Genomic DNA, 26,933 nt, shown 5'->3' with positions numbered 1-26,933 from the left:
GGAGACTCTGTAGAGGATTAAGGATGAGGGAGGGTTCTCTGGGGAGGGGCCTAGAGGTGGAAATTGCTCCAGTAACAAAGTCAGTACCGCACAGGGACGGACGGGCTGGAGTTGCAGGTAACTGAGGGGGCTGTTCTTCGCAGGAGGCCCTGGGGAGGCTCCCGAGGGGAAGGGAGGAGGCTGTAAGTGGGGACCGAGGAGAGGGGGAGATGGCTTCCCAGGAGGGAGGGAGGCCGAGTCCCAGGAGAGGAGGCTGAATCTCTGGAGGACAGAGGAGAGCCAGTCCAGCACGGAGGCGGTGGTCTCGGGGGGCAGGCCGAGTCCCTGGGGAGGACCCTAGAAGCCCCGGATGTGGCAGTAAGCCTCCAGGCTGGCGAACAGGATGTAGAGGAACCAGAGGCCCAGGAAGAGCGCGGTGGTGGCGAGCTTGGGGCCGCGCGGGCCGCCCAGCTCGCCGCCGATGTGCGGCCGGCGCCGGTACAGCAGCACGGCGATCCCCACGAAGGCGAAGACGGTGAAGAGCGTGACGGAGAAAGCCAGCGTGCCGGTGCGCACCTCGAAGGGGCGGCCCTGCACCGCCCAGTACACGGCGGCCACAGACCAGGCCACGCCCAGGCCCAGGAACACGTTCACGGCGTTGGAGCCCGTCACGTTGCCGATGGAGGCGTCGGCGCACTGGTCCTGCAGCGCCGCCACCTTGCTGGCGAACGTGTCTGCAGGGGCAGAGACACCGCGGGTCAGGGGGGCCCCGCGGCCCCCCCCCACGAGCATCCGCCTGGCTTTGTCAGTCACTTGCTCCCCAGAGACCCCCCAGCACCCCGCTGGCCCAAGGATCCAGACTCCGCGCCCCAGTGTCGCGCGGGCCTCGCCTCCCACTCCTGGAGTTCTGTGCCCTTGACCCCACCCAGGGGGCAAAGTCGATCGCCATCTCTGTGCCTGCTGGCTACAGGCCCCGCTGCCTGCTTTCTATGGAACGTGTCTGCATCCAGTGGGATCCACTACCTACTCTCTGGAACTCAGCGCCTCCCTCAATGGGACCTGCTGCCTGCCTTCTATGGGACCCACTACATGGTTTCTATCAAGTCCTCACCTTATTTCTATGAGACCCCTCTCCCATCACCTGTCTCTTCAATGCCCTGCCACCTTCCTTCTATGGAATCCATGGTCTGGTTTCTACCGTTTCCCACCGCCTTAGTTCTACGGGACATGCCATTTGTTGCTTTGGGGGAGGATTCAGTTGACATGTTCTGTCTGTGGGCCCCCCTGCCTAGTTTCTATTATTCCGCACCGTTGCCTATGTTCTATGGGGTCTGCTGCTTGCTCTCTACAAGACTTGTTGCCCGCTTTCTGTGGGACTCAATCTGCTTTCTGTGGGACACACACACTACCTGATTTTTGTGGAATCCACTCTATTCTATGGGGCTTGCTGCCTGCTTTTGCTGGGAATCACTAGCTGTTTCCCATGAACCCACTGTCTGTGTTTCTACAGGCCCAATTATCCCATTGCCACCTGGCTGGACAAAATAAATGTTAGGCCCCAGCCACGGGGCACCCCTTGCCCATCAATTCCCCACTTGGCTTCTGTCAAGCATACGGCTTCGCTTCTCTGGCCTCCACCCATTCCTGAACATCTTGCCAAGACTGCAAGTCTCTGGTGTGGAGGGCAGGCTTCACAGACCCATTCACCAATGGTTGCTTTCTACAGGACCCATCACCTGCTGTCTGGGCCTACAGCGCCGCCACCTGGCTGGTGAACACATTGATGTGGAAAAGCAAGGCGTCTGCCTCCACGTGTGGTCTCCTCCCTCCTACAGGAATTTCAGTCTCCTCCACCTGGTTTCTAAGGGACGCTCCCTCAGATTTTGGGGAAAGAGGGGATCACGTACACTGTAGTCTCTGAGGCCTCACTATTCTTCTTTCTATGGCACCTCCTCCAACATGTGGTTTCTACTCTGACTCTCATCTTAGTTAAAGCTCGGAGATTCATTGGCCTGGTTCCTATCATGCCCAGCAACAAAGGTCTATGGAATCTTTCATCTGGTTGCTTGGCAGGGGGAGGAAAGGGAAAACGAACATCGTGTTTCTGTGGAACTCACTGCATGGTTTCTATGAAGTTCCCACCTTATTTCTATGGGACCCTCCTTCCAAGACCTGTCTCTTCAATGTCCTGCCACTTTCTTTCCCTGGAATCCATCTTCTGGTCTCTACCATTTCCCACCATCTTAGTTCTATGGGACATTCCACCTGCTTGCTTTTGGGGAGGATTCAATTCACATATTGAATCCGTGGGTTCCCTCCGCCTAGTTTCTATTATACCCACCTGCCTATTTCCAAGGGACCCACCATATGGGTTCTGTATGATTCCACCACCTTATTTCTGCAGGGCCTTTCTCTTAGGGTCCACCTGCCTGGCTTCTCTGAGACACTCCCCCAACAAGTGGTCTCCTGAGGGGTTACCGGGGATGGAGGTGCCCAGGGCCACGAAGACGACAGCGTTGACAGAGTCCTTGAGGCCAACGGTGCAGCCGAAGTGGGAGGCGAGGTCCCCAATGAGGGCGGTGAGCAGCCCAATGACCAGGATGCAGACACCGAAGCAGGCCCAGCCGTGGCAGTACTCGGTGGGGGGCACGCAGGCGAACAGAACCTTCCAGAACACCGTCAGGAAGTGCATGACGTAGTCAAAGCATGACGGCAGTCGTTCCTCCCGGGACCCGTCCTCCTCCTCCTCCTCGTCCCCTGTGGGCACACGACCCAGCTGGGGCACACACCCATGCCTCCTTCCTCGCCTACAGAGCCTCCCTTTTGTTCAACTTCTAGGCAGCCAGTCCCCAACGAATTGCTTTCCCAGAATCCCTTGCAGCTAAGAGAATGTATGGGCCCAGGTAAAAATACTCATTTTCTCAGAATCATTTGAAGCTAGAGGAGGCCATGTGCCCAGATAAAAATATGCAGTTTCCCAGGATCCCTTCTGCTAGGGGTGGCCATGTCCCTAGCTAAAGATATGCCTTTCCCAGAAGCCTTTACAACTACTGACAGCCAGGTCTGCAGCTAGAAATATTCACTTCCTCTGATTCATTGCAGCTGACAGTAGCTACATGCTCAGCTAAAGGTGCTCACTTTCCCAGAATCCCCTGAGCTTAGAGAGAACCATGTGCCCAGCTAACATTAGTCACTTTCCCAGAATCCTTTGAGGCTAGCAACAGCACTGTCCTCAGATAAAAATATTCACTTTCCCAGAATTCCATGCAGCCAACAGCAGTCAGTTCCTCAGCTAAATACTTGGGTTTCCCAGAATACCTTGCAGCAGTGGTCGTGTGATCCAGTCTGGCCATGAGACATGAACAGAGGGTTTCTGGAAAGCTCTAGCTTTCCTGATAGGGGGACTGTTGTTATAGATGTGTTTTCTGAGATTTGTAAAGAGCTGTTTGTGTCACCTACTGTGACCGAATTTGACCCACTTTTGACCTGCAGTGACTTGTGTCATGGGAAAGTGCAAGTGAAATGTCTTCCTTGGGGCTTCCCTGGTGGCGCAGTGGTTGGGAGTCCGCCTGCCGATGCAGGGGACACGGGTTCGTGCCCCTGTCCCGGAGGATCCCACATGCCGCGGAGCGGCTGGGCCCGCGAGCCATGGCCGCGGACCCTGTGTGTCCGGAGCCTGTGCTCCGCAACGGGAGAGGCCACAGCAGTGAGAGGCCCGCGTACAGCAAAAAAAAAAAAAAAAAAAGAAATGTCTTCCTACCTCACCTGAAACATGAGCAGAAAGCAATGAATGAGAAGCAATGAACACACTTGAGTGTGCCACGAATTACATCTGGAAGGATGCTGATAAGAAACATTGTAACCCCTGACCAGTTGCTCACAGCAAGTCAGGAAATAAAAGCCAGACCAGCCACCAAATCATGAAGCCACTTTCCACAGTCCCACCCAACGGTTTGTTGGAATGTCAGGGACCATAGGACAGCTGGTGGCAGTGGAGGCAGAGAGAGACTGATGGATTTGGGGATTCAGGTGATATATCCCTTTCCCACTTTTCTAGCTCACTTAGCCACTTGGCTTGTTAAAGAAATAAATGGTTGAATTTGTAAATGCTTAACTACGTGGTTTGTGAGGCTTCTCGGTTCTGCATGTTGCATCACAAAGAAAATGTTTTTGCTGCGACCCCAAGTAAAATGCACTTGGAAACTAGAACTGGGAACTCAAACGCAACAGGCACTCTGCCCCTTCCTGCTTCCCTGTTTCCTTTCTTCCTGCCTGGAATGTGGACTTGACACCTGGAGGTACAGCAGCCGTCCTGCAACCATGAGGACAACAGCTGGGAATGGAAAAGAGAAATAAAGAAGGGGCCTGGGCCTTTAATGACATTACTGAGCTGCTGCTAACTCTTTTTTTTTTTTTTTTTTTTTTTTTTTTGCAGTACGCGGGCCTCTCACTGTTGCGGCCTCTCCCGTTGCGGAGCACAGGCTCCGGACACGCAGGCACAGCGGCCATGGCTCACGGGCCCAGCCGCTCCGCGGCATGTGGGATCTTCCCGGACTGGGGCACGAACCCGTGTCCCCTGCATCGGCAGGTGGACTCCTAACCACTGTGCCACCAGGGAAGCCCCTGCTGCTAACTCTTGATTGCCTCCTACAGATTTTTTTTGTTCCGTGAGAAAAAATAAAGTCTAGTGTGCTTAAGCCACTTATGGTCAAGTTTTCTGTTGTTTGCCACTGAACGCATCCCTAATTGACCATACTGAGACATGGGGGAGGTCAGAGCAGGGAGGACACACTCTTGGGAGGGAGGGGGCTGCTATTACTCCGTCTCTTGGGGCTTCTTCCTGCCCTGCTCCAAATCCTGCCTTGGCTCCCCCATTGCCCTCAGATCCAGGCCCACACTCCTGAGCCTGGCATTCCAGTACCCACAGGCTCTGGCCTCTGCTGACTTCTCCAGCCTCTCCCATCTAGAGGGAGCCTCACGGGTATGCCTGTGGTTCTGGAGCCGACTCTTTGGTGTCAAACCCTGTGTGACCTTGAATCAGTGTCCTAACCTGTCTGAGCCTCTGAATGTCTATTTGAGAAATGGGAATAATAATCAGGCCTGCCTCAGGAGAGGGCTGTGGTGACTGCACAAGTCAGGCCATGTAATGTGCTCTCTGTGGGGCCTGGCACATCTCCACTGTGACTGTCATTGCTGCAGCCATTGTGGAAGGCCCCCTCCGGTGCCTGGCGGGGGGATTCAAAGATGCCTGAAACCAAGTCCAGCCTGCAAAGAACTTTCCATCGGGAGGTAAAGGAAATACAAAATCACCTCTTAGTGCAAGATGGGACATGATTCATTCCCTAAGGAAGCGAGAACCACCCTTGTTCAGCACCTCAAAAAGCTCTGTGCTCACTTGAAGAACCAAAAGGAACAAAGTACAAAATGATCAAGCCCCAACCCAGGTACTCGGGATACATTCATTAAACGAGTTCGTACAGGAAGTGGACTTCAAAGCTGCCTGGCACTCAATCTGTCTTCATCGTTGTCATCATCGTGATGATTATTACTGTTATTATTACCATAACGGTTTTATTCCTCCTCTACTACTTCCTCTGATCTAATCACTTGCTTTCTATAGACCCCTGGCCTCCACGACCACCATCTCACACCCACAGTTTCAGTTTCACGCAACCCTCTTACATTCACTAAGCCCCTAGAGGGACCTCTCTGGCTCCCCACTGTTCTTGAAGCTCAAATTCCTCACCACATCCTCTCAGACCCTGCAGGACGCATCTCCTGCCAGTTCTGACAGCCTCAACTCACGCCCCATCCCACCCTCTCCCTCTTCCTCCCACAGGCTCTCTCCACTTCCAGGAATTCCCCTCATTCAAAACACACTCCATGAGGAAAACAAAGAAAAGAAAAGAAAAAAGCTCCATGGCTCCCCCACTGCACCTAAAATGACACCCAAGCCCTCTCCTGTGGCCTCTAAGGCCTTTGGGGTCTGAACCCTGCTCATCTCTCATGCCTCATCCCATGCCTTTTCTTCATGCCTGAAACCAATCACCCTCCCTAAATGTGCCATAATCTTGCACATTTCCAGACTCTGGTTTTCCCTCTGCCTGGCTCCCTCCTCCTGGCTAACTCTTATTCCTATTTGAAGACTCAGATCAGAAGGCCCCTCCTCCAGGAAGCCCTCCCTGACCTTCAAGTTGGGTCAGACACCCGATGTGGTCTCCCATAGCTCCCTGGGGACCCCGTTCCAGTCCTGCCCTATCTGGGTTGTCACTCTCTTGTGACAGGTTGTTTCCCCCACTGGACAGTGAGCTCTGTCAGGACAGGTCCTGAGCTGTCATGATCATGTCTTTGTCCCCAGCAATGGCCCTGTATAGGACCAGGTCCAGAGGATCCTTCAGAAGTAGATGTTGAAAGAATGTGGCTTCAGGGGGAGATGCCACTCCATTTCTATTAGGCCTACAATCTGGTGTCTCTAGGCCTGCTACCGGGTACTTTTCCATCCCTGATGCCTGGTTTCTTTTGATCCCACCGACCAGTTTCTTTCCACCCACAATTCCTCGTGTGTTTTCAGTTCCCACCAGCTTGGCCTCCCTGAAGGAAACCTGATGTTATTCAAGGGACAGAAGTCCTGAGTTCCACCCTGGTCCTTTCTGGATTCCCTGAGGGACTTCAGGCCAGTCCCTCTTATGTCTCTTGGCCTCAGTTTCCCCAATTCCTATCACAGATGGCCAGTGTTGATCTCCAAGATTGTGTCTGTGAATCCATGTCATCATATATCTGGCCACAGGGGGGCAGTGTGAGCCTGTCTGAGGCCCAAGTGGGTGAGAACCCGCTCAAGTGGGAGAGCTGGGTGCCCTGGAGACTGTCTCCATAGCAACAGAGGAACTCAGGCTGTGTGGAGGGGCCATGCCTTTTAACCTGTTTCCACCCTCCGATTACCTGAGGCCAGGAGAAAGCCCGGGCTGGGATCCCACCACCTCACAGCTCTCCACCTCTGCCCGTCTCCACCAACTTTCTGTGTCTGTGTGTCTACCTGCCTCTCCCTCTCTCTGGCCCACTGCGTCTTCATTTTCTACACCTTTCGTGCTTTCTCCGCATTTCTGTCCTTCTCCGGGATTCTGTGTGCCTCTCTGCGTGTCTATCTCTCCTATTTGTATACTTTCCCTATCTTTTCCTTTGTCTTTCTGTATCTGTTTCTTAGTCTTTTTCTTTGAGTATCCCTGTGTCTTTCCTGTCTTCTTTCTCTTCTCTGTTGCTCTCCGTCCTTTTCTCCATGTCCCTCTTTCCCCCTCCCTTTCATTTCTCTTCTTCTGTCTCTTTGTCTCTCCACCCCTCCCTTCTTTCTTCCTCTCTCCTCCCTTCCCACTTACCTGCGCTCACCGTAATTGCCTCTAAAAACTGCTCTCTCCACGAATGGGTCCCAATCACCAAAGCCAAGTTCGTTTTCTTGATGAGTTTATCCACTGTGTTCTGGGGATGAGAGGGTGGGGAGAGACCATGGCCCATGATCACCCCAGGGCAGCCCCACGAAGGGTACTGGGGATGCGGGCTCACACCCCATGCCCAGGGGTCCTCAACCTCCCACATCCCAGTTCTAGCAAGAAGGGACAAGGGAAGCGTGTGCTGTCCATGGTGCTAACGGAGGGACACAGACGGTGGCCTCGGACCTTGGTTGCCCTTCCCTTGCGACCCTCGTGGTTGATCCCCCCCTGGACTCTCCCCAAGGAAATGACCCAGGCAAGACTCCAGGAAGGTGAGGCCCCAGAAAATCACCTTAAAATCATACGACTCCTCAATGATGACCTCCAGTCGACAGTTTTCCCCAAGAACCGGCTTGCCCATTTCTGCTATCCTCCGAGCCTCTTCCTCCTCAGCCGTCAGTTTCCTGTCCCCATCCCCTGCAGCATGAGGGATGGGAGTTAGACTCCAAGGAGACCTACCGACCTGGGCCTGCGATGCCTTTACTACCTGTTTCCATTGATAAAGAAAACCCTGTCTGCTCTTCTCTGGGACGCCTCCTTGGTGATGCTTCCCCACCCTGCCCCTGCCTTCCATCTGACCACCACCCTCCCCAACCTGAGAGCCAGCTCCCAAGGGCTGGTCCACGAAGTTCAGTTGGTGGGCTCTGAGGTTCATGTGGTGGGGGCTGTGTGACCTTGGACAATACCTTAGTCTCTCTGTGCCTCAGAGGTCATATCTGTAAAACGGGCACAATAACAGTACCTACCTCATAGGGTGGTTTCCTATTAACTCCTAGTTAAAAGAGTTAATTCATGTGAAGTGCTTAGAAGAGGGCCTGGCACACAATAACCAAAACTGCTACTTTATTATTATCACCACTATCGTCATTACCATCACCACCCTGTGGAAGAGGCCTGGTCTTTATATCCAAGCTCTGAAAACATCCTAGAGTGTGTCTGAGGTGGTGAGGAGAGAGGGGGATTCCCGGTTTTGGTACAAATCTTGGACCCAGACCATCTACAGTTGGCTCTGGGCTCACTGACCTCCCTGAAGTATGTTGATCCTTTGCTCCAAGTCCAGCACCAACCCAATCCTAACTCTCATAAGAAAGCCACCCGTCAACCAGGGACAGTCTCAGAAAACTATGCCTGAGTGAGAAATGACTTTTATTGTGTTAAGCTACTGGGATTTAGGGGCCTATTTGTTATAGTTGCTTGTATTACTTACCTTGACTAATATAATCTTCAGTCTATCCTTAATCTTAACCCCAAACCCCAATTCTGATCTCAGCTCCAAAACTACTCTGTCACTATCTCCAAGCCCCTGACCCTAGTCCCGACTCTCACCCAATCTCTGACCTTGGCCCCAACTCTACCCTCAAATTCCTCAAACTCACCTCAAATTCCGACTTTAGCTTTGACCTAAATCTGACCCCAGTTCTAATCGGATTCCACCACAAACCCAGAAGCCAATCTCCATCTTAATTCTAGCTTTGACCCAGTTCCTAATCCTGATTCCAAATCCCAACCTCAACCCAGTCCTAACCAACCTCAAACCTGGTTCCCTCTGACCCCACCACAAACCCAAATTGGATTTTATACTTACTCCCCCCCCACACCTTAACTACAACCAAAACATGATCTTGGCCTTTAAACGTCTGTCACCCCCAATTCACACTGGCTCCATCAAATTTATCTCACCTGCAACCTGCCTCAAACCTGACCTTGAGGGGAACTTGAGGCACTGACCCACCCCCAAGACCCTCCCTCCAGTGCCCCCCGCCAAAGTCTGGAAGTAACTCCACTCACCTTGATTGAGTAGCAGAGCTGGGGAGAGACAAAGACAGGGAGAAGGTGAGATCTTCCCTGGGAAGCTCAGATCCACGAGCTTGAAGGATTGCCCACAACTGAGCCTCCAAGGGTCCCCCCACCCTGGACCCCTTACCTCTCCCGCAGCCCACCCATCACCCCGTACCTGAAATCCCTCGCTTAAGCCACTGTGGCTGGCCCAGCTCGATGAAGAAATTATCCTTTTTCTCATATTCCTCATCATCAACTATCTTCACCTGAAGAGTTTTCCTGAGCAGAGAGGGAGAGCACGCAGTGTAAGACTCCCTCCCCCTGAATCGCCAATAACCCGCCCATTAGCCACCCAGTTTCTTGAGCACTCGCTCCATCTCAGGCTCTGGAATCTCATTCAACGTCCACAACAACCCCTGAGGGGGAGGCTCTCTTTTTATCCCCATTTGACAGAAACAAGCTCAGAAGCATCGGACGAAGCTGAGTTTGTATTAAGTATCAAGCTGAGGGGGCATCCCGATGAAACCTAGGTTAGATTGGGTGCTTCCTCTGCTCAGAACATTCACCTGGCTCCCATCTCACCCAGAATAAGAGCCAAAGACCCAAGAATGGCCCACAAGGACCCCTGCCATCTGGCCCTTGTTCCCTTTCTGGCCTCCCAGCCCTCTCACCCTCGCTCACTCCCTCCAGCAACACTGGCCTCCTCACTCTTCCTTGAACCTACCAGGCCTGCTTGTGCCTCAGGGCCTTTGCACAGGCTGTTCACTCCACCTAGAACACGGTTTCCCCATGCTCACTCCCTCAGCTCCTCCAGTTCTCTGTTCAGACTTTACCTTCTTTCTCAATGAGACCCACTCCTACCGCATTCTTTAATATTGAAATCCATCCCTACCCCTACCCCAGCACGCTTGGCCCCCTTCCCCTGCTCTATGGCTTCCTTGTTCCAGATCATCTTCTAACACACCGTCTAATGTGTTTATTTTGTTTATTGTTTGCCATTTGCCTCGTCACATTAAAATGTAATTTCCACCAGGGCAGTGATCTTTGTTCATTTATGTTCTTTGCTGTATCCCCAACGCCTAGAACAGTGCCTGGCATATAGTGTGCCCCCCCAAAACAGCTGTTCACTCAAAATTTTCAGTCCGGGAGACCCTTGGCTTCCTGTTCCCTGTCCTGACCACATTCGGTGTAACAGAGGGCTGATTGATTTTCTCTGCATCCCCGCTGCCATGGTAACCAGGACGGTGGGCGGGGAGAAACAGCCAAAAGTTATCCATCCCCTTCAGGCATACAACGGCCCCCCTCTATTACGAAGACCCACAAAACCCCCCAAAGCCCACAGCTCTGCCACTAGCAGCTCTTTCAGCTGTAGGAACCACAAGGCCTGGCCCCAGAACCCAGAAGCACAAACACCCAGCCCACACAGTCACCCAGCAGAGGAAGCAGAGCCAATCACACCGCCCACACCCACACACCATCATACCCCGCAGCCATTCCCTATGCAGTGGCAAAATCACACGGACCAGATGCCAACTAGCACGACACCCCCTCCACAGCCTGGGCGACATCACCAACCTGTAAGACCCCTGCTGTGGTTCCATGTAGATTCTCCTTCCTTACACCTCACCCTTTATGCCCCTTGGTGTCTGCTTATTCCCTTCAACGTCTCTCTGCATCACAGTCTCTCAATCTTCCTTTGTCTCTCTGCCCATCTATCAGCCTCTCTGTGTCTCTCTCTCTCCATCTCTCTGACCTTCTCTGTCTCAGTCTCTCCCCAGCTCTCTGCATTCCTTTCTGGGTCCTCCTCTCCCCATCTCCGTCTGTCAGTGTTGGAGAGACTGAATGGAACAGAATGGAATAGCCAAAGTCAACACAATCTAAGCAAAGGGGTCTGTTGATTGCAACAGACCTATCTCAACACACGAACGCACAGGACACAGTGACACCCATGCAAAGACAGACGCACACAAGACGGTCACGTGGAGACATACGCCTACTTCCACCTTCACCCACTCCCAGTCTCAAGATATTTAAAATTTTCTGTGGGTGGAAAAACTGGGTGCCCCCCACCTCAGGAGTGGGCTGGGAGCTGTCCGCGGTGCTGAAACACCAGAGCAAGGAGGGGGTCTCCTGACACACACAGACAGCTATTGACACGTTGACACACTGACAGGGTGATACACACACACCTCCGACGCTCACTCTCTCGCAGACACGCCGTGATCCACTGACACGCAGTGACTGACACGCAGTGACACACACGCCAACTGGCGCCCAGACAAGTGTGCCCTCACGGGACCCAAAAGGAGGAGAAACCCAAGTAGCAAGGGACAGCAAGAGGGACTCGAGCTAGACAAGGGCAGGACTTCCTGAGATCAAAGGAAGTAGCCTTAGGAGTATGGGATTAACGGATACACACCATTATATATAACATAGATAAACAACAAGGATTTACTGTATAGCACAAAGGAACTATATTCAATATCCTGTAATAATCTATAATGGAAAAGAATCTGAGAAAGAATATATATACGTATATATACATATACATGTACCTGAATCACTTAGCTGTACCCCTGAAACTAACACAATATCATAAATCAACTATAGTTCAAATAAAAACTAATTATTTTTTAAAAAGGAAACAGCCTTCCTCCCCAGCCTGACATTTTGTCATCCTCACGCCTGCCCTCCTCGTTTCCTGGGAACTCCATTCTAATTGCAGACCCAGTCTCTTTCTTATCCTGTCTCCCATCCTCTCTTGCTGACCCAAACTCTTTTCTCTCTGCAGCATCAGGAGGACCTTTCCTTCCCCGAGTCCCACTGAGTTCCTCTCAGTGAGAAGAATGTCTCTCTTTATCTCCCCTGCATGTCTCTTCCTTTTAGTCTTCCTCCCTCTCTGTCTCCCAATCCCGTTTTCCCTCTCTTGATGGGCCTCTGTCACTCAGTTTCTGGCTTCCTTGGTATCTCTAAGTGTGTGTCTTTCTGTCTCTCGTGCTCTCTCTCTCTTCTCTGTTTCTCTCTCTGACTCTCCCTTACTCTGGCTCTGGCTCTCTTTCGCTAGGTCTCTTTTGTCTCTGGGTGCCTCTCTGTCTGTCTCTCTCTCTTGCATATCTCCCCGCCACCCCATCTCTGGGTGTCTCTCTTCCATCTCTGTGTTGATCCTGCCTGGGGCCAACCCTCCAGCCCAGCTTCTTCGAAGCATCTCTAATTAGCGCCTGCCTGTCAGAGGAAGGATGTGTTTCCCTAAACGCTAATTAGCCTCCTGTTCTCCGTCTCCCGAAGCCACAGCTGGAAGCTTGGGCGGGGGTGGGGGACAGAGGGTGTCCCAGCCTGGGGAAGCCATGCGGGGGAGGAGAGGGCCTGTGGGTTTGTGGTGGCAGGCGGGAAGTTGGTTGGAAGCGACAGACTACAAGAAGGACTGGAACAAGTAGAAAGATAACACCCTCCATCCCCTCGGCCTCTTGGGTGGGAGACATGGGGCCTGGAATGGTGCCCTCAGCCCCCAACCTAAGTTCTCAACCCAAGTCAGACAGAGAGAGAGATGGAAAGGTATGGAGAGTTCGTGACTGAAATACAACCCGAGTCAGAGAGCTAGCTGGATACTGGGGACAGAGATCTAGAGATTAACAGAAACCCGGAGGGGAGGTGCCAGGAGCGAGAGACGCAGAGACGCAAACGGAGAGATGGAGAGATAGAACAGTGAGAAGCTGAGCGGGAGGCCAAGCCACAGAAGCTGGGAGGCGGAGAGGGAAGGGGAGCGCGGTGAGGGCTCTGCTAGGTGGGAGGCGCGTGGGCGGCCGCAGGAGAGAGACAGACTGGCGTGCGGGGGCGGAAGGGAGCGGGCAAAGGAGGGGAGGCACCTTCTGCCTCCCAGGCAGGCGGCCGGTGGGGGGGGGAGGGGGAGGGGGATGTGAGGCTGCAAGCACACATGGGGGGGACTCGGGCATCTGTGTAAGGGGTGGCCGGGTGTCTGGGCGTGAGAACAGCCCTGACACTGTGTCTTTGACTTGTGTGTGTCCGTATGTGCCGGTGTGCGTGTTGGTTGTGTCTGTGTGTCCACATACGTATTCCTGTGTATCCAGCTCACCTCCCGAGATTCCACACCACCCTCCCAAATCCCAGCCCTCCAGTTTCCCGTGTCTCTTCCTAGGCCCCCAGATTCCTACTCGGCCTCTTCCCAAAGCCTCTCCCACGTTCCTCTTAGGTCTCCTGCTATTCCCCCAGGTTCTTCCGCCTACCCAATAGCTTCACCCCTTCCCCCATCCACCTCCTCAGTCTCCGCCCCATCTCCTTAGACCCCGCCCTCTTCCGCTGTCCTTGTCCTTTTCCCTGAGTCCCTACCCAGACCCCACTCGCCCTCCATTTCCACAGACACCGTCCCACCTCGAAAGGAACCTCAGGCCACACTCCTCCCTTCTACAAATTAAGCCTTCCACATTCCTCTCCCCAGGCCCCATCCCATTTCCTCTCCTCTCTCCTCACTTGGCCTTTCTTCCTGGGGTCCCACTCTCCTCTCCCCAAACCAGCCCAGTTCTCCCAAGCCCCGCCCACATCCCGTCCCAACATCTTGGCCACGCCCCGTCACTCCAGTCTCCTCCCTCCTCTCCCCTGTCTCACCTCTTCCCTGGGCCCTGTCCCACTTCCCCTGACCTCTCCGTTTCAAGAGCAAGGCTCCATCAAGGCCCCACCCCTTTCCAAGACCACGCCTCTCCGAGGTCCACCCACTTCTCGACCTCTCCTATCCAGGCTCCGCCCCGCCCGGGCACAGTCCCGTCCTGGTCCCGCCCCTCTCGCGGGCCGCGCTCGGTCTGCCCCGGCCCGCGGGCTGCCCGACTGGCGCGCTCACATGGTCTCGTCGTCGCCGAACTCGAGCTCTCCGCACGCGTCCTCGTAGTGCACGCCGCCGCCGCGCGCCGTCCCGTCCACTGTGCGGTAGGGGAGGCGCACGGTGCCGCGCGCGCCCGAGCTGCGCACGACGCGCACGTCCACGGTGCCCATGCACTCGCTCACGTGCAGCAGGCGGTCCTGGAAGGAGAAGATGCCCGCGTGGTCGTCGTCCAGGATGGTGACGGTGGCCAGCAGCGGCGCCACCAGCCGCCCCTTGGGCCGCCCGCCGCCGTCGGGCTCGAACATGCCCTGCGCGTCGCCCACGCGTAGGTTCAGCAGCCGCACGAAGAAGTGCTCGTCCTCCTCGAAGATGTCGTCGTCGATGATGCCGATACGCAGCTCCTTCTGTGTCTCGCCCGGCTTGAACACCAGCGTGCCCTCGCTGCGGTGGAGGAGAGAGGAAAGAAAGGGGAGAAGGTCGCTCAAAGGCTGTGGGGGAGGTGGGAGGAGTCGGGGGGGGCCTCCTAGAGGAGGGGGCCGCACCACGGAAGAACTTACAGATATAAAGGTGGACAGGCAGTAAACAAGTAATACTGAGGGTGAATGAGGGTGGGCTCCGGGGCAGGAGATGCAGAGGGAGAACAAGACAGAGTTGGCCTCTCCCGACATCATCATCTGATGATGAAGGTCAGATCAGGGCAGGCTTCATGGGAGAAGATTTAGTGGGCAGGAGAGCTCCAGGCAGAGGGCACAGCACATGCAAAGTCCCAGGGTGGAGAGGGAGCGTGGAGTGGTCCACAGCCACGCTTCTCCAACTTCCAGGTGCACACGAATTCCCTGGGGCATCTTGTTAAAATGCAGATTCTGGTTCAGTAGCGCCTGGGTTTCAAGACTCTGCGGTTTTAGTTAGCGCCCAAGGGATGTGAATGGTTCTGGCACATGGACCACACTTTCAGTAGCAGGGACATAGGGCCCAGAATTGACCTTGCCATGCTTCTCATAAAAACCATTCTGTGCTCCCAGGTATACCCAAGAGAAAGTCCACACTCCTCAACTTGGCATCATCAGTCATTCAACATACACTCCCAGAGTGTATACACTGCTGGGCAATGCTGGGAACACGGGAACAGCCCCATGGCAGAGCCATATCACAGTGACAACTACACATCTAGGGATTTTATTACAGTTAATTCATCCAACAAACATGTATTGTGCATCTGCTGTGTGCCAGGCACTGTTCTTAGTGTTGGGGAAACAGCAGCAAACCAGATCAGAGAAAAATCCTTGCCCTGGTGGAGCTTCTGTTCCAGTGCAGGAGACGAATAATAAAACATATAATGTCAGGTGGTGATGATGCTCTGGAGAAAATAGAGGAAAGAGGGTAGAGAGTAGGAGAAGGGGCTGTGTTAGAGTGGTCAGGGAAAGCTTTTCTGAGGAGATGACATCTGAGCAGAGGGCTGAGGGAGGGAGCTACGTGGAGGATATCTGGGGAAGAGTATTCCTGTAAAGGGAACAGCCAGTGCAAATGTCCTGAGGCAGGAGTGAGCCTGGAGTGTTTGAGGAACACCAGGGAGGCCAGTGTGGCTGCATCTGAGGGAGCAGGGGGAACAGGGGCAGATGTCATGGGGCCTTGGTGGGCCACGGTGAGGACTTCGGCCTTTACTCCAAGTGAGATGGGAACCATGGGAGGCCTCCGAGCAGAGGAGGGAGGTGAACTGGCTTAGGTTTAAAAGAGCGTCAGTTGTGTAACTCTCTAAAGCACGTGCAAGATGTTCTACTATGGGGTGGGGGAGGGAACGAGGCAGGGCCTGAGTCAGGGTGAAACTCTGAGGGAACAGGGAATGAGGGGGCTCCTCCTGGCAGGACTGCAGACATCAAAATGACTCTGGGATGTTAACAGATGTCAAAAATCTATAATATCCCCCCATCCCTCTGTGGGAGGGGCAGAGGGACCCCAAGATTCTGGCAGAGGTAGAACTGGATGACAAGACCTGGATGGAGGGAACAAGGCCTCAACGTTGGGGCAGCCGTCAGCCTAGGGGCGCTATCCATGGTGGCTAAGGCACCCAGCTGGGTGGGCCGACCTGTGCCAGCTGTGTGATCTCCAGGCAGTTAGGATTCTGCAGCCCTCTGAGCCTCGGTTTCCTCATCTGTAAAATGGAGGTAATAACCCTGTCTACCTGTGATACCTGCACTAGCTAACTAGTGAATCCTAAAGTAATGGCATGTTAGAAGCGGAAACTTAAGGGATAGTAGAATGTTGGGTTTTTAGCACCATCTTTACGAAACGGTTAACCTGGACATCACCAGTAACGGGACACGTGGGCATCATGTGCCTCCCGGCACCATGCACCGAGGAGGGCACCATGCACCGAGGAGGGCACCATGCACCGAGGAGGGCACAGCATCACCTCCATGGAGTCCTTCCTGCCAGAGTGCATCATCTGAATCTAATCATGAGGAAATATTAGATGAACCCAAATTGAGTCTTGTTCTAGTAAGTGGTCTAACGCCTTCAAAAGTGTCGGGGTCGTGAAAGTCATGGAAAGTCATGGAAAGGCTGAGGGATCGATCCAGACTGAAGAAGGTGAAAGAGACATGATGACCAAATGCACCATGTGGTTCCAGATTGGATGGGAAGAGAGGGAGTGAAGACACAGCCATGAAAGGTGAGATAGGGACAACCAGGGAAATGCAAACATAGACTGTAGATTGGATCATAATATTGATTCACTATCAAATGTCCTAAGCGTGACCATCGTATTGTGATGATGGACGAGAATATCATTATTCTTAGCAGATGCACACTTATGTTTATGGGTAAATGGCCATGCTGCCTGCAACCCACTCTAATAAAGTGCCACAGTTATTAATATTATTATATATTTTTCTAAAACAAACTTATGGTTACCAAAGGGGAAAGGTGGGGGGAAGGATAAATTAGGAGTTTGGGATTAATATACACAACTATATATAAAATAGACAATCAACAAGGACCTACTGTAGAGCACAGGGAACTCAATATTCTGTCATCACCTATATAGGAAAAGAATCTGAAAAAGAATGGATATATGTATATGTATAACTGAATCACTTTGCTGTACACCCAAAACTAACACAACATTGTCAATCAACTATACTCCAATATAAAATAAAAATTGAAAAATAGAGTAGCATCTCAAAAAACATATTATTATATATTAAAGAGAGAGAGTGAATGCACACAGGACAAAATAGGAACAATTGATGAATCTGGGTGGAGGTTACATGAGGGCTTGCCAGACTATATTTGCAGCCCTTCTGTAGGTGTGAAATTTTTCAAAATAAAAAGTTGGGGAGAATCCGCCTGCCAATGCAGGGGACACGGGTTCGAGCCCTAGTCCGGGAAGATCCCACATGCCGCGAAGCAACTAAGCCCGTGCTCCACAACAAGAGAAGCCACCGCAATGAGAAGCCTGCACACTGCAACGAAGGGTAGCCCCGCTCGCTGCAACTAGAGAAAGCCTGCACACAGCAACGAAGACCCAATGCAGCCAATAAATAAATAAATAAATGAAGAAGAAAGATAGTTGGGGAGAAAAAGAACATGGGGATTTTAGAAACCAGATATCAGAATCATAGAAGGCTAGGTTCACAAGACTCATATTCCAATACTGGGTGCACAAAATCTGCGAAAATGAAAATCTTAGAACCATCAGATCAGAGACTGAGGTACAGATTAGAATATCAAAATGTGGGAAACCTGGAATCTTAGAATTTTAGACCCTTAGCATGTTAGGATTATAGGGGCTTAAATCTCAGAGTCTTGGAAGAGCTGTGCGGTTTGGGGGCCTCAGGGATCATTAATTTGAAGAAACTAAGACCCCACAGGACCACCATCGTCTAGTGATACCTGTGGGCAAATTAGAAAACGGCTCCCCTTCTTCAAGCCACTATTTCCGTGGATCTGGAAATTGTCATAATAGACACAGAAATCTACAATGTCCACTATATGAATAACGCTTTCTTAGATGTGCTGCTCTTGTGCACTGCACAACCTCAACAACTGTACATGACAGCCCTGTCTGCCCAGACTGAGGCAGGAACTTACACAAGGAACAGGGGGCAGGGCTAAGCTTGGACTGGAGCCCAGGTGTCCTCCCTCCCAGTCCTGGACCTAAGCTGCCTTGATAAGCGATGCCAGGCCTGTGAATATCAACTGCATTGGGAGAACAGGGATGGGTAGGAAGGTGTCAACTCTTCCTGGCTCTTTGGTTCGACCACTGAACAGCATTTACTCCTTCACTTCAAACATCTCCTTCATGACGTCACTGGCAGGTGAGAAGGCAGCCTCTGATCCCAGCATGTGACACGTGTACTCACTTCCTTCTGCAAAGGCTTGGGGCTTTGATGGGGGCAATGCAGACCCAGAGGTGTGGGTAGGAGGGGAATGGTGGATAGACTGAGTCACAGCAAGCCCCCGAGTAGTGGATACCTTTTCTTCAGTCGAAGGAGGCTGGAGATGTAGGATGGGCAGAGAGGATGGAGGGAGGAGGTCATGGGTGGCCAAAGGGATCCCATGCTACAGGATGATGGAACAAAGATCTGTGAACAGTTGTGCTCCACTCAGGGAAGGCTGCGGGGGGGGGGGCAGGGTAGGAGAGGTGGATGAGTATGGGCAGACTAAAGGATCCTGGACTGACTGAGGTGGAGGGAAAGACCTACAAATGCCCAAAGCAGTGGAAAGATATGTAGATATGATGGGGCAGAGGGGAGCCTGGGCTACCAAAGGTCTTTGCTGAGGCACAGTGGTGGAAGTAAAGATCTGTGAAACAGGGACCTCCATCCCAGAAAGAGAAGAGTTCGCGGATGAGGGGCTGGCTGCTGCCTGAGGGCAGAACCAGAGATCTGTGAACAGTTCAGCTTCAACTTGCAGGTGGAACCCATGAAAAGCTCAGCCATCAACACTCTCCCCCGTATTCTGCTTTATTTTTCTTCACTGTTCTTACCACTCCCTGATACTTTAATGTATGGAATGTATACTTTCTAATGGCCTGTCTTTCCCATGAGAATGTCAGCTGCATTGGGGCAGGGACTTTTACGTCTTTCGTTTACTGCTGGTCTCCATTGCCCAGATTCGTTTCTGGCACATAGAAGACACACAATAAATGCTATTATTATAGAAAACCATGGGAGACTTGCACATCAGTTAACATAACGAAACATACTGTAAACCTATAATTCTTGAAAGAGTGTGGTATTACAGAACTACTGTGTAGTACAGAACTACAAATACATAAAGAATTTCGTGGTCCCATGAGAGCACAGAAGTTACCTATCTTCTTTACTGTTCTCTGTCGAGCCCCTTAAAAAAGCATCTGTCAGATGGATAAACAACAAGGTCTTACTGTATAGCACGGGGAACTATATTCAATATCCTGTGATAAGCCATAATGGAAAAGAATATGAAAAAGAATGTATATATATATATATATAACTGAGTCACTTTGCTGTACAGCAGAAATGAACACAACATTGCAAATCAACTACATTTCAATAAAAATTTTTAAAAAAGCATCTGGCACCTAGTAGGCGTGCAGTAGGAGTTGCTGAACAAGATCACAGTTCTGCTCAAAGAGGGGTGAGGAGAGGGACTGGGGCAGTGAGACACAGGAGGGTGCAAAGAGTGCGTAGCTTTATGGTGAAACCAAAGACCCAAAGACAATTTGGACACTGTCTGTCCTCTTATCCCACTTCATTTTCCCCCGTCACCTGACGTTTTTATATGTTTCATAGTTTATAACCTTATTGCAACTTGAGGGTAGGAACCTTAGCTGTCTTGTTCACCGGGGTATACACCTGGCATATAGTAGGTGCTCAATAAACATTTTTACTTTAATTGGTGTGTGGGAGGATACTTGTTCTACCGGGTATGATACATATAATGGAGCTATAATAACACAGTGGAGTGTCAAGCACAAGAATGCACAGGTAGAGCATGGACATGGGAGGAACAGCCTGTGGTGGATGGACAGCCACCTCTGTCTGCCTTGTCCAGCAGCGTTTGCCAAATGCCTAGAACAGTGCCTGGTACAAAGTAAACTCTCAAGAGTGAATGAATGAATGAATGAATGAATACTGCAGGTCTGCCCATAGCAAAGTAAGGATGGGCGCCAGAGGTAGCCAGGAGACTGGGGAGCCTGGAGGCCACTGGATGGCGGAACCTATGACCTTCGAACAGCCAGCCCTCCCTGCCCACCCACCCCAGGCGGGCCGGGGAGCGCTGCCCGGGACCCACCTGTACTCATAGTCGGAGCCGGCCTTGGCGGAGCCGTCCTCCGTGCGGTAGTCCACGTAGAAGGTGCTGTTGCCCTCGCCGCCTTGGCAGGTGACGGACAGCAGCACGGAGCCACAGTTCTCCAGGCAGTGGTAGAGGCTGGGCTCAAAGAAGATGCGGCTGGCGCCGTCGTCCTCGTCCTCGCCGGGGCCCTCGGCCGGGCTGGCCCTGCGCGAAGCGTCCACCGCGTGTCGCCGCAGCACGTTGCCCGCTCCCGTCATTAGCCGCGTGGCCTGGATGCGGTAGAAGGCGCGGCTCTTCTGCTGGTGCAGCAGCGCGTAGTAGTTGGCGATGCCCACCAGCTGCTCCAGGTCCTTGTCCGGGTGCTTCTGCTTGAGGTCCTTGAGGATCTGGATGACCTCGCGGCGGCTGGCGTCCAGCTCGCGGGCCTCGGCGGGCCCCGGGCCCAGGCCGCCCACTTCGCCCGGTGCCTCGGCGCCCAAGAACGTGCCGTCCAGCTCGATGCTCTTGGGGGGGTCGCCCTCGGCGCCGATGATGATGCCGCTGCGCGGGTCGGTGCGGTAGCGCTTGTACACGTACTTGTAGAAGAGCAGCCGCTTGTCAGCCATCCAGGCGAACACCACGCACACCGGGAAGAAGACGAGGGTCAGCAGCGCCTCCCACACCTGCGGGCGGCCCCGCGGGTCAGGACCGCCGCGCCGGGAGGGGGCGCGCTCGCAGCCGGTCCGCCGCCTCCCGGCGCCTCTCTTCCCAGAGCCCCGTCCCGGCCACCACCCGGCGCTCCCCGCGTCCCTCTCTCCTGCATCTGTCCCCATCCGGCTTTCTGTCTCTGCTTCTCTCCTGTCTCTCTTCATCTCTGACTCTCCCCCTTTCTCTTCGTGTCTCTGTCTCTCCCCTTTTCCCTTATCTCCCCCCATCTCTGTCTCTGTCTCTCTCTCTGGCTCTTGTCTCTGCTCTTCCCTGCCTCTCCCCATATCTCGCTCTCTCTGTTTCTCTAGGTCGTTGTCTCTTTCTCTTTCTGCCTCTGTCTCATCCTCTATGTCAGTTGGTTTTTTATCTTTCTCCCTCTGTGTCTTCCTGTCTTGTTGCCGCTGAATCCTTGTCTCTCTTTCATATCTTTTGTAGATACCTACCTCTCTCTCTCATGAAATTCTTCACAGTTTCCCACCCCACCCTTCTTCTCTCTTTATGTCCCCCCCCTTCCCCCGCCTTTCCTGTCTCTCTCCTGGTCTCATCCATCCATCCATCCATCCATCCATCCACCTTTTGTCACACTGAGAGCCACACTTAGCTACCCCAGTGCCGGGAACCCAGACATCCTATCCCCAGACATACCAAGCCATCACCAAACCAGAGACACGTCCCCACCGTGTGGTCCCAGCCCCTGTCCAGGGGCAGAGCTGGCGTCTCTTCTTGCCTCTCTCTCCCTCTATCTTTTCTCTCCCTGCTCCATTTCCCCTCTGCCCCTCCTCACCCGGGATGCCTCCACTTCTCCAAAGCCTACCCATCACCCAGGGTCTGCCCTCTGTTCACCTCCCCAAACTGTCGTATTCCCTCCCCCCCACCCCCCCACCAGTGCATACAGCCCTTGCCAGATTCTCCTTCCTTAGGACTTGTTTGGCCCTTAGGGACAGGACTCTGACTCTAAAAGAAGCCCACGTTTGGCTCGTTGTCTGACAGCCTCATAAAGCGAGTTCCCATATTTACATGCTACCGCCCCAGAGAGACAAGGCAATGCTGAGTTTAGATCCTGGTTCTAGAAGAGGAATGCCTGGCCCAGCCTCTTGTCTGTAAAATGGGGACATCCCCAAGATTGAATGAGCTTATGTACCCCTAGCACTTAGCCTTGTTGGTAATTGACACATGGCAAATACACAGAACATGAAATGACCATTACCATTATTATTATTACTAGCGCTATTATCTTGGGCTCATTGAGGTCTGGGACTCAGTCTGCCTGTGGTCTGGCACAGGCCCAGGCATGTGCAGGAAACATCCACCAACACCTGACAGTTCGCCTTGAAATATTCATGTAAAGACTCATATGTTACCTTTCTCATTAAAGATAAGGAAGAAAAGGTTAAAGAGTATTTACAAATCAGATGGCCCCAGAGGTATATTTAAAATGAGCCTGGTAGGGGAACGATCTTTAAGCTCCGACTGCCACAGGCCCTTGTCGCTGTGTTTACTGATGGTTCAGAGGAAAAGCAGGACTTGGAAATAGTACCACACAAAGCCACCAAGCAGGTTTGTGAAAAGAAACTGAATTTTCCACGCAAGCTGTAAAATGAACTCTTGCCTTGTGCTCATTGAACTGGCCACTGTATATGCTGTGGGCGATTCTCTCTTAATCAGAAGAGAGATCTCAAACGCCTGAGATCGGCTTTCTTCCCTGCAGGTAAACAAAAGGTGATTCTGATAGATTCACATCTGCTTTCTAGGGCATCCCCTGCAAATGGGCTCACGGGCTTGCCCACCCTGGGAGGGGAGCGAGACACACCTTCAGGTCTCAGTGGATAGAACGCCCCCAAGAAGGGTTGTCACAGATCTAGGGATATTTATGGGTTGCCACCATAATTGGGGAGGGGGATATGGTCCCAGCCTGGTGACATCCAGCGACTCATGGGACAGTCCCACACAATGCAGAATTGTCCCACATCCTGCCTGACTTCAGAACCTCCCACTGAACGTTCACGTCGGCGAAAACCCTGCTTATGATCATTGGAGTCTACACTCCATTCTGTTTTATGTCTCTATGAAGTATTTTCCTGTGTGGTTTAATGTACGCTGAATATGCCTGATTTCAATCTCATGGCTACCCGCTCCTCTGCTGGTCTCTGTGCCTGGGAATGGTTTCTGATTTTTTTTTTCTCTTAAACCCCAACTTGTTCATTATATGTAAGTAGATGCCACCATCTGGCTCTTCGTCATGCCTTTGAAGGTAGTCATGCCCAAGCGTTTACATGTAGAAATGCAGATTGTTCTATTAGATATTACTTTCCTTTATATCACGGTCTGGGCATTATACTGACTTCTGGGAAGCCAACCAGTGTAGGGAAGTTTGTTAACGGGAAGACGAGCTCACATTTACCCTGTCCCAGGCTCGCTGCTCTAAGCCCTTCCACATGTAGCAATTCAACTGATCCTCATGCAGCCCTCTGAAGCTGGTACTAGGATGACCCCCTGATTACAGGTGGGGAAACTGAGGCACAGAGCAGGTAAGGAACCTGCCCAAGGTCATACAGCTAGGAAACAACAGAGATGGGATTTGAACCCAGGCCTCGGGTTCCAGAGTCCAGGCACCAAACTCTGAGGCTAGAAAACCTCTCTCCTGTTAGCTAAGAATTTCACACCAGCAGAATAAAGGGGATATAAAAAATTTGTTATAAAAAGGGAGGATTGGATATGAAGGGTCAGGAACCAATGGTCTACTTCAACCCCTTCTATGGTCCAGATGTGTAAACGGAGGTCCAGAGGGTACAGGCTTTGCCTGACGTCACAGAGCATTTCCGGAGAAAACCCAGAGCCAGACCCGTCTCTCACTACTCCAGTTCATCGCCTCTAGGAGGGACTGGCATCATCTTTAGCTCATGCTCGTTCTTTCGATTATGTCATGAAAACATCCCATAAGTCTGGCCATTTCATGAAAACATCCCAAAAGTCTGGTCTCCATTTACTCCTGAAGGGATCCTCCATAGCCACTTCTCTACCCAGAGCTGTGGCATTTTACACTGTCTTCCCTATGTCTGAGCCAGCTCCTTCTCAGGGGAAATCTCTCCCTCTCCCTATCCCATCCCTATCTCACCTCCCACCCATGGTGTCTAAAATTCCTTTCACAGTTTCGGTGTAAATCCTTGTCAGGGACCACTTTGAAAACCTAAGTCAGAATAGCAACCTTTTTTTTTTTTTTTTTTGTGGTACGCGGGCCTCTCACTGCTGTGACCTCTCCCGTTGCGGAGCACAGGCTCCGGACGCGCAGGCTCCGGACACGCAGGCTCAGCGGCCATGGCTCACGGGCCACGTCGCTCCGCGGCACGTGGGATCTTCCCGGACCGGGGCACGAACCCGCGTCCCCTGCTTCAGCAGGCGGACTCTCAACCACTGCGCCACCAGGGAAGCCCTAGCATCCTTTTTTAATAGTGCCTGAGAACGTGTGAAGCATCGTTCTGTACTTTTTGCCATGGCAGCCAGGAAACTCAGCATTACCGTAGTGAGTCAATCACATAACTGTCTCATCCCTGTTTTCTGGTGCTACCATCTCCCCTTTTCCTCACTGTGACTTCTAATCCCTCGGATCTGCCTTGATATCATCTGCAAAGAATTTTTATAGCTCTAACTTTAGATCCTTCCTGGAAAGAAACTATAACTGGCAAAACATGACAGATATGGATGAGTATATTATACGCATGTGTGAAGGAATCCTGGTTAGGCTCAAATAAATTATGCACGTGTGTGAATTAAGCCAGGCCCATGAATACATTATGCAAATGTAGGTGGTGGTCGTGGGGGCTGTGGGAAATAAATTGGGCAAATGCTTTAAAGAAAGACTAAGCAGTATGCCCGTTAAGACACTGGATAAATGAGAGGCAAATGATTATGTGAATGTGGGTGTAAATTATGCAGCTGTGGGTCTAAATTTTGTCTCACTATTGGACTAAATTATGCAAAGTGGTCTTTGCAGTGGGCTGGGTTTATACCTAGGTTGGATTGGATGTGAGTATGAATTACAGTGAAGTGGCATAAATTATCCTAACATCAGAAATCAATTATTAATAATGAATGAATTATGCAAACCACGACTGCATATCTGGCAAATACAGAGCTAGATTACGCAGATGTGGGCATGGATCTATGCAAAGTCCATGGGTAAACTACGCAAATTGCACCAAGTTATACCAAGTTACCCAAGTTAGCACTGTCAGAAGACACAAGGCTGGATTATGCAAGTGCAAGGCGAATTATGCAAATGGGGAATGTCTTACTGCCAGAGTGGAAATAAATTATGCAAAAGGCAGGGAGTATAGGAAAACATGTGTGACCATACCTGGCAAATACCTGGCTAGACTGTCGTATGCATTACACAGATCACTAGGGCTCTGTTAGCACATATGGCCCCCTTGTGAGAGTTCTGGATGGGCATATTGCAAAATGGCACCCCTTACTGCGCAGGTGAGCCCTTTCCAGGACCTGCAGTGCCATCCAGACCTGGCTTGGGGGCACCCACTGGACTCCAGTCCCAACTTGCCCTCTCTGGCCCAATGCCTTTGTGCAGTGCGTGACCTGCACAACCATACCTGGCGGCCCTCTCAGATGTGAGCATGCATTTCTGCAAATACAGGCATTGACTCTCCAAGCCTGGGGAGCCACCCCTCTGGATTTTGCTGACATACATGCACCAAGGAGATGTCTGTGGGTCCTTGCTCACCTGGACCACACCCGGGGAAAAGACGGCAAGGATGAGATAGAGCCAGACGTAGGCGAAGATACTCCAAGAAGCGGTGACAAAGAAGACTCTCAGGTGCTTGATCTTGCGGCTCTCACCGGCTGGGATGACGTAGATGCACACGGCAATGACCACAAACATGTTGAAGGCAGCGCTGCCCACGATGGTGCCCGGGCCCAGCTCGCCCGCCTGGAAGTTGTGGCCGCAGACCTCAATAACAGACAGCAGGATCTCAGGGGCCGAGGAGCCCAGGGCCATGAGTGTGAGGTTGGACACGGTCTCGTTCCAGATGCGGACGGTGCCCACGCTGGTCTCGCCATTGGACTTAGTGATAGTGATCTCTTTCTCCTTGGACGTGATGACCTCGATGGATGCCATGAAGCGGTCGGCAATGATGGATACACCCAGGAACATGTAGACCATGGCCACAAAGTAGACCACGGCCCGCGCTGCTTTGTCCCCCAGCGACGGGTCATCAGGCTCCCAAACGGGCAGCAGGACCCCTGGCTGGCAGCGGTTGGAGCCCTGGCAGCCCTCCATGCTGCTGGCATCGCTGTCGTTGGCTGGGGGAGGTGGCAGGGAGGGGGTCGGGGTGGCTGCCCCTGAGCATGGGGGAGTCCCCAGGAGGAGTGCAAACCCCACCAAGGCCAGGGGAGCCATGGAGGGGGTCAGGTCCTGTGGGGGAGGAGGAAGTCTGGGTGAGGGGAGCAAACCCCTCCCTGTTGCTCAGGAGTCAAGGTTCATTGGGGTCGGAGAATGGGGGAGAAGCTGAGGACTAACAGAGGGAGGAGAGAGACTGGGGGAGCCAAAGAGAGACAGTGATTCAAAGAGACAGGGTCACAAAGAGACATAGAGAGCGCCAGGCAGAGACCAAGAGAGAAAGACACAGAAAGATAAAGACGTCATACACTGCTGATGGGAGTCAAACCACTGCAGGAAACTATAGCTGAACATCAAGCATCCTAGGACTCAGCAATTCCACTCCCAGGTATGTACCCAAGAAAAATAAGTCAAGTGTTCGTCAAAAGACACATACACAAATGTTCACAGCAGCTTCATTTATAATGGCTCCCCTCTTGAAACAACCCAGATGCCTATCAGCAAGAACATGGAGAAGTACATGGCGGAATAGTCATGCAGTGGA

General features: G+C 52.3%; 1 protein-coding gene across 2 annotated transcripts; it reads right to left on the bottom strand.

Moving 5' to 3' along the window:
* Nucleotides 1-336: 336 nt before the first annotated feature.
* Nucleotides 337-26,449, bottom strand: SLC8A2 (solute carrier family 8 member A2). 2 transcript variants are annotated; one of them, XM_060083732.1, is made up of 9 exons: nt 25,772-26,449; nt 20,347-21,011; nt 14,089-14,511; nt 9,415-9,518; nt 9,249-9,266; nt 7,753-7,877; nt 7,350-7,449; nt 2,458-2,736; nt 337-713 (listed from the first exon to the last, which is right to left on the bottom strand). In XM_060083732.1, the coding sequence occupies exons 1-9, from the start codon at nt 26,447-26,449 to the stop codon at nt 337-339; spliced, it is 2,769 nt and encodes a 922-aa protein (XP_059939715.1). The 2 variants fall into 2 exon arrangements, with proteins under 2 accessions (XP_059939715.1, XP_059939716.1); XM_060083733.1 differs by lacking the exon at nt 9,249-9,266.
* Nucleotides 26,450-26,933: the final 484 nt, after the last annotated feature.

This window comes from Mesoplodon densirostris, chromosome 19, assembly GCF_025265405.1.
Source record: "Mesoplodon densirostris isolate mMesDen1 chromosome 19, mMesDen1 primary haplotype, whole genome shotgun sequence".
NCBI lineage: Eukaryota > Metazoa > Chordata > Mammalia > Artiodactyla > Ziphiidae > Mesoplodon > Mesoplodon densirostris.
Note: the sequence above shows the minus strand (reverse complement) of the source record. Positions and strands in the feature narration are given on the sequence as shown.

Bases quoted from the DNA above. Each gene is read 5' to 3' on its own strand.
- SLC8A2 (XM_060083732.1), bottom strand. From the start codon at position 26,449: ATGGCTCCCCTGGCCTTGGTGGGGTTTGCACTCCTCCTGGGGACTCCC. The intron at 21,012-25,771 runs GTGAGCAAGGAC...GGCCGCCCGCAG, and splicing joins TTTCCCCGGGTGTGGTCCAG to GTGTGGGAGGCGCTGCTGAC. The intron at 7,450-7,752 runs GTGATTTTCTGG...TCTCATCCCCAG, and splicing joins AGGAGTCGTATGATTTTAAG to AACACAGTGGATAAACTCAT.